At 45.4% G+C, this 7,498-nt stretch overlaps 1 protein-coding gene across 1 annotated transcript in view; it reads right to left on the bottom strand.

The window, feature by feature from the left end:
- Window positions 1–240: 240 nt before the first annotated feature.
- Window positions 241–7,498, bottom strand: part of LOC117354972 (zinc finger protein 383-like) — a 104,261-nt gene continuing 97,003 nt past the window's right edge. The window contains exon 6 of the mRNA XM_033932929.1: window positions 241–476. Within this exon, the coding sequence (XP_033788820.1) occupies window positions 241–476 (236 nt within the window). The remainder of the gene's footprint in view (window positions 477–7,498) is intronic.

Genomic DNA, 7,498 nt, shown 5'->3' with positions numbered 1-7,498 from the left:
TGTAAATTTCACTCTCTTTCTTCCTCTGTCTCTCCCTTTCTGTCTCTTCGCTTTAATGGTTCTTTCCTACCTGGGATTGATGGGCCGAGTTTTGCTCGGTGGGAAACGAAGGGCATTCATTATATATTTCACTTGGTTAATGATGATGGTACCACTAAATCCTTTGCTCAATTGCAAGCAGAATTTGCTCTCCCTCCTGATTATTTTGCTTACTTGCAAATCCATCATTACCTTTCTTCCCTACCCTCTAGCTCCTTGCAGGCCTCCTGTCAGGAGTCGTTGTCCATGGCTTTTATCATTGGTTCCCAACAACCGGTCCCTCTCAAGTTTCATCATCGCCACTTGAAAGATGAATGCCCTTTGTTTGACCATTCTCAGCTGTGAAATGCTTGGTCCTGTGATCTTGCTGTTGATTTGCCTTCTGACATACTCCTTCAGGCTGTCCGCCGTCTGCCTGCTTTTCGTAAATATACAACCTTTTGGGAACAACATTTTAAATTGATTTTTCGTATATATATCTCTCCTAGAAGGGCTTATTTATCCCACTTCCGTCTAAACGCAGCCTGCCTTCGTTGCCAGGCTCCGGAAGCAAGCTTGGGACACATATTTTGGACTTGTCCTAAGGTGCAGCTTTTTTGGACTGCTATCTTTGCTTTTGTGGAGAATCTTTGGCATGTCAACATTCGCAGCTCCCCTTTGCTCTTGTTTGGGACTGTTCCTCACTACTTTCCATGTTCTAAAGGAGTTGCAGCCTTCCTTAAGTGGTCTATCCAGATTGCTTTGAAATGCATCTTGCTGAAATGGCTTGAGGCCGAAGCTCCGGACTATTCCCTTTGGAGATGCCGAATGATTTCTCTTCTGATGTGGGAGCGGAGGGATGTGACTGATTTGTCTTCTCGACAGGGCCGCCTTTTCCAGACCACTTGGGAACCTTTTTGGTCTACTTTGACCCCTCTGGCTCGCAGCCGGATACTTAATTGAGGATTCTTGTTTGTACCTGCCCTTTTGTTTAGCTTGGTGTTTTACTTTCTTTTCTAATTCTTTGTTATTATGTACTTGGAAGGAGGACCCAGGGGTGGGAATGGGGGTGGGAGGGGGGTTGTTTTCATTGGGGTTTTTTTTTGGGGGGGGGTTCTTTTGGGGACATTTCCTACTCTATTGAGCTGGTTTTGTACTTTGTTGTGTTGATCTGTTACTTTTTGATTGCTCAATAAAAATATATTTGACCATAAGAATAGTCTTACTGGATCAGACGAATGGTTTATCTTGCCCAGTAGTAGCCTGTTCCCATGCAGCCAATCCAGGTCACTAGTACCTGGCAAAACCCCAAAGAGTAGCAAAATTCCATGCTACCGATCCAGAGCAAGCAGTGACTTCCCTCATGTCTTTCTCAATAACAGACTATGGACTTTTCCTCCAAGGGTATGGTGGAAGAGGGGTGAGAGACAGAGACAGATGCTGCACAGGGGGAGGGGGCAAGAGAGAGGCTGCACGGGGAGTGATAAGAGAGGGAGAAATATTCGACATGGCAGTGAAGTGGACAGAAAGTGAGATATTGCATGGGGGTGTGTGGAGAGAATAGAGGGAGAGATAGTGGACCAGGGTGTGAGAGGTGGTAGTCAATGGGAGAGAAGCACACGTGTGTGGGGGGGGAGAGAAAAGAAAAATGAAATGTTGGATCGAGGGGTAGGAGAAATGTTGGACAGTGGTAGGGAGGGAAGAGAGAGAGATAAATGCTGGACTATGGGGGAAGGGAGGCAGGAGGGAAGAGGAAAGGGACTAGTTTAGTTGTTTGCGTTGCTAGTAGGCTGTCGTACATCTTCTTGCGCTTTATGCCTTTGATTGGGGGGTGAGTAAATGGGGTCCGAATGTGGTTGATTTATTCTGGTTTAGGCGATCATTTAGATAGGTGGGGGCAGTGCCATTCATTGCTTTGATTAATAGACAGTAAAATTTGAATAATATTTGCGCTTGTGTAGGGAGCCAGTATGTGTCTAGGTATGCGGGGGTGATGTGGTCATATTTGCTTGGTGAGAGCTGTGTTTTGTACTGTCTATAATTGTTTTATCATTCTTGCGGGGCATGGAAGGTAAAGGATGTTGCAGTAGTCTAAAAGTCCCAGGACTAGAGATTGAACTAGGAGACGGCATTGCTCCCTGTCAAAGAATTTTCTTATTTGTAGCAGGTTGCGCATGCTTACAAAGGTTTTCTCGATGGTCTTGTTGATTTGTAGTTGCATGGAACAGCATCTGTCTAATCATCACCCCAAGGAGATTTAGGGCGGGCTGTATACAGAAGAAGGATGAGAGAGGGTAAAATTCGAGTGGACAGAGTCAGTAAATAAAAAAGAAAGGAAAGACCAATATGTCAGAGGCATATGTGAAGTAATAGAACGAGACAGGAAAGAGGAGAAAAGAGAATTGGACAGCAGGTGCTTAGAGGAGAATTAGCAGAAGATAGTAGAAAAAATATTTTTAATTTATTAACTGGAATATGTTAATTGATTAATTAATTGAAATATATTAGCAGATGTTTTTGTATTGTGTTCACCAGAATAGGAAATGCATTTTCCCTTTTTATTTCTCCACTGTTGTGGGACATGCTGTTTAACTTCTTGGAATTCCCAGTTCAATTTTTGTCTATATATTTTTATTTCTAAATTTGTGACCCTATCTTCTGTTTCTGGTGAGGGCATGTCGCTGTGAATGTAATGGCAGGTGGAGAGATCAGAGGGGAGAGGGCATTTGGGTGACCCCCTCCTTTATTCTTTAACATGGGGCTTAAAATGTCTACCACCGGTCCTGACCTTTGCTGTAGCTGGTGAGGATCCTCAAGCATCACCAGCTTAGGACCTCTTCGAAATGGTAGCCAGAACTCTCTCCTACCAGGCTCTGCAGTCGGCAGCAGCATCCTTGAGCCACCGACAACTAAGCATGCGTGAAGTGTTAGCATTGGTACCTATCTGCCAAGCTAAGTAAAAAGGAGTTCTAGCTGCCTTTGAGGGACATCCTCAGGCATGTAGGGGCAGGGGCGAGGCTAAGACAAAATTTTGAGCCCTCTACTTTGAGCACAGGCCCACCCAAAATCAGCTGTCTGCCAGACCATGGTTTTATAAGGGATAAGTGTAAGATGATGCACATCGGTAACAAAACTCTAATACACGAATACAGGATGTCCGGTGCAGTACTCTAAGAGATACCCCAGGAAAGAGACTTGGGAGTACTGGCTGACAAGTCAATGAAGCCGTCCGTGCAATGTGCAGCAGCGGTGAAAAGGGCAAACAGAATGCTAGGAATGATTAAGAAGGGGATGATAAACAGATCAGAGAAGGTTATCATGCAGCTGTACCGGGCCATGGAATGACCCCACCTGGAATACTGCATTCAGCACTGGTCGCCATATATGTAGAAGGACACAGTACTACTCGAAAGGGTCCAGAGAAGAGCGACTAAAATGGTTAAGGGGCTGGAGGAGTTGCCATACAATGAGAGATTAGAGAAACTTGGTCTCTTCTCTCTTGAACAGAGAAGACTGAGAGGGGATGATTGAAACATTTAAGAAAATGAAGGGAATAGACTTAGTAGATAAAGACAGGTTGTTCACCATCTCCAAGGTAGAGAGAACGAGAGGGCACCCTCTAAAGTTAAAAGGGGATAGATTCCATACAAACGTAAGGAAGTTCTTCTTCACTCAGAGAGTGGTAGAAAACTGGAACGCTCTTCTGGAGGCTGTTATAGGGGAAAGCACCCTCTAGGGACTCAAGACAAAGTTAAATAAGTTCCTGCTGAATCAGAACATACGCAGGTAAGGCTAGATCCGGCACTGGTCTTTGACCTAAAAACCGCCGTGGGAGCGGACTGCTGGGCACGATGGACCACTGGTCTGACCCAGCAGCAGCAATTCATATGTTCTTATGTTAATTTTTTTATGTTTTTAATTTAACTTAATTTCCACATTTATAACTCACTAAAACTGTTCCTCTCACAGGCTTTTTAGCTCAGGCGTACACATAAAGCAGCTTGGAGTTTAATAGCTTTGCAAAAGAAGCAAGGAGACACAGGAGAGGAACAGAGGGCAAACAGGAGAGGAGAGAAGCAGAGCAGGAGAGAAGGGAAACAGAAACAGAAGGCAGGAGAGAGCAAGGGGCAGCAGCGAGAGTTAGCTCCGCCCACCCCAGACATCATCCACCAGAGCACCCCCTTAAAAAGGGAGGGGCTAACAGCGCTCAGCCGTTCTGCGTGCGTCAAAGGCAAGCGTTAAAGACGCTGGCCTTAGCAAGAGCGCCATTGCGAAGAGCCTTAAGGAGGGATGAGTAAATGCAAAGAATAGCAGAGGGCAACCACAGAGGACACACAAGCAACAGGCAAGCAAGAAGAGCAAAGGGCAATCACAGAGGACACACAAGCAACAGGCAAGCAAGAAGAGCAAAAGGCAACCACAGAGGACACACAAGCAACAGGCAAACAAGAAGAGCAGAGGCCAACCACAGAGGACACACATGCAACAGGCAAGCAAGAAGACCAGAGGGCAACCACAGAGGAGACACAAGCAACAGGTAAGCAAGAAGAGCAAAGGGCAAACACAGAGGACACACAAGCAACAGGCAAACAAGAAGAGCAGAGGGCAACCACAGAGGACACACAAGCAACAGGCAAGCAAGAAGAGCAAAGGGCAACCAGAGAGGACACACAAGCAACAGGCAAGCAAGAGATTACAAGGAGAACTGGCATGGCTCACTGTAGCGGTGAAGGAAGGGATCAGAGACAAGAAGATTTTGTTTAAAGAATGGAAAAGGTCAGAAAGAGACACAAACTGGAAAAAGCACAAACAGTATCAAAGCAGGTGCCATAAGGTGGTGAGAGGGGCCAAAAGAGACTACGAGGAAAAAATAGCCAAGGAGGCAAAAAACCTCAAGCCGTTCTTTCGATATATTAAGGGGAAATGACCCGCGAAGGAAGCAGTGGGGCCATTTGATGACCATCGAATAAAGGGAGTGCTAAAGGAGGACAAAGCCATCGCCGACAAACTGAACACATTTTTTTGCATCTGTTTTTACCGAAGAGGATATACACAAAATACCGGAATCCGATAGGCTATACGCAGGAAACGAAGATGGGAAACAGGCAGATTGATAGGCTTCAAAATTATAAATCCCCGGGACCGGATGACATCCATCCAAGGGTAATTAAGGAACTGAAAGGGGCTATAGCTGAACTGCTTCAACTAATAGCCAATCTGTCGATCAAATCGGGAAGTATTCCAGAAAACTGGAAGGTGGCAAATATTATGCCGATCTTCAAGAAAGGTTCAAAGGGAGATCCTGGAAACTACAGACCAGTGAGTCTGACCTTGGTACCGGGAAAGATGGTAGAGGCGCTGATAAAGGAAGCCGATATGGTTCTCCAACCTAGTGGCTGAGAAAATAAAGGCGAAAGAGTTGGCGTTCATGAAATATAAAAAAACCCAAGAAGAGGAGAGCAGAAAGGACTACAGGGTGAAATTGAAAGAAGCCAAGAGAGAAATATGTTTGGCGAAGGCACAGGCGGAAGAACAAATGGCTAAAAATGTAAAAAAGGGAGATAAAAATTTTTTCAGATATATTAGTGAAAGGAGGAAGATAAAAAATGGAATTGCTAGGCTAAAAGATGCTGGGAACAAATATGTGGAGAGTGATGAGGAGAAAGCAAATGTGCTAAACAAATACTTCTGTTCTGTGTTCACAGAAGAAAATCCTGGAGAAGGACCGAGATTGTCCGGCAAAGTTACACGAGAAAATGGAGTAGATTCTGCGCCGTTCACGGAGGAGGGTGTTTATGAGCAACTTGAAAAACTGAAGGTGGACAAAGCGATGGGACCAGACGGGATCCATCCCAGGATACTAAGGGAACTCAGAGAGGTTCTGGCGAGTCCTATTAAAGACTTGTTCAACAAATCTCTGGAGACGGGAGTGATTCCTGGGGATTGGAGGAGAGCGGATGTGGTCCCTATTCATAAAAGTGGTCACAAGGATGAAGCAGGAAACTACAGGCCGGTGAGCCTCACTTCAGTTGTTGGAAAAATAATGGAAGTGTTGCTGAAAGAAAGGATAGTATATTTTCTTGAATCTAATGGGTTACAGGATCCGAGGCAACATGGCTTTACAAAAGGTAAATCGTGCCAAACGAACCTGATTGAATTTTTTGATTGGGTGACCAGAGAGCTGGATCGAGGACATATGCTAGATGTAATTTACTTGGATTTCAGCAAAGCCTTTGATACAGTTCCTCATAGGAGGCTGTTGAACAAACTTGAAGGGCTGAAGTTAGGACCCAAAGTGGTGAACTGGGTCAGAAACTGGCTGTCGGACAGACGCCAGAGGGTGGTGGTTAATGGAAGTCGCTCGAAGGAAGGAAAGGTGACTAGTGGAGTCCCTCAGGGTTCGGTGCTGGGGCCAATCCTGTTCAATATGTATGTAAGTGACATTGCTGAAGGGTTAGAAGGAAAAGTGTGCCTTTTTGCAGATGATACCAAAATTTGTAACAGAGTAGACACCGTAGAGGGAGTGGAAAATATGAAAAAGGATCTGCAAAAGTTAGAGGAATGGTCTAATGCCTGGCAACTAAAATTCAATGCAAAGAAATGCAGAGTAATGCATTTGGGGATTAATAATAGGAAGGAACCGTATATGCTGGGAGGAGAGAAGCTGATATGCTCGGACGGGGAGAGGGACCTTGGGGTGATAGTGTCCGAAGATCTAAAGGCGAAAAAACAGTGTGACAAGGCAGTGGCTGCTGCCAGAAGGATTCTGGGCTGTATAAAGAGAGGCGTAGTCAGTAGAAGGAAGAAGGTGTTGATGCCCCTGTACAGGTCATTGGTGAGGCCCCACTTGGAGTATTGTGTTCAGTTTTGGAGACCGTATCTGGCGAAAGACGTAAGAAGACTTGAGGCGGTCCAGAGGAGGGCGACGAAAATGATAGGAGGCTTGCGCCAGAAGACGTATGAGGAGAGACTGGAAGCCCTGAATATGTATACCCTAGAGGAAAGGAGAGACAGGGGATATATGATTCAGACGTTCAAATACTTAAAGGGTATTAACGTAGAACAAAATCTTTTCCAGAGAAAGGAAAATGGTAAAACCAGAGGACATAATTTGAGGTTGAGGGGTGGTAGATTCAGGGGCAATGTTAGGAAGTTCTACTTTACGGAGAGGGTGGTGGATGCCTGGAATGCGCTCCCGAGAGAGGTGGTGGAGAGTAAAACTGTGACTGAGTTCAAAGAAGCGTGGGATGAACACAGAAGATTTAGAATCAGAAAATAATATTAAAGATTGAACTAGGCCAGTTACTGGGCAGACTTGTACGGTCTGTGTCTGTGCATGGCCGTTTGGAGGAGGATGGGCAGGGGAGGGCTTCAATGGCTGGGAGGGTGTAGATGGGCTGGAGTAAGTCTTAACAGAGATTTCGGCAGTTGGAACCCAAGCACAGTACCGGGAAAAGCTTTGGATTCTCGCCCAGAAATA

The sequence above is a fragment of the Geotrypetes seraphini genome, chromosome 2 (assembly GCF_902459505.1).
Source record: "Geotrypetes seraphini chromosome 2, aGeoSer1.1, whole genome shotgun sequence".
NCBI classification, from domain to species: Eukaryota; Metazoa; Chordata; class Amphibia; order Gymnophiona; family Dermophiidae; genus Geotrypetes; species Geotrypetes seraphini.
This window is presented reverse-complemented; position numbering and strand designations above follow the sequence as displayed.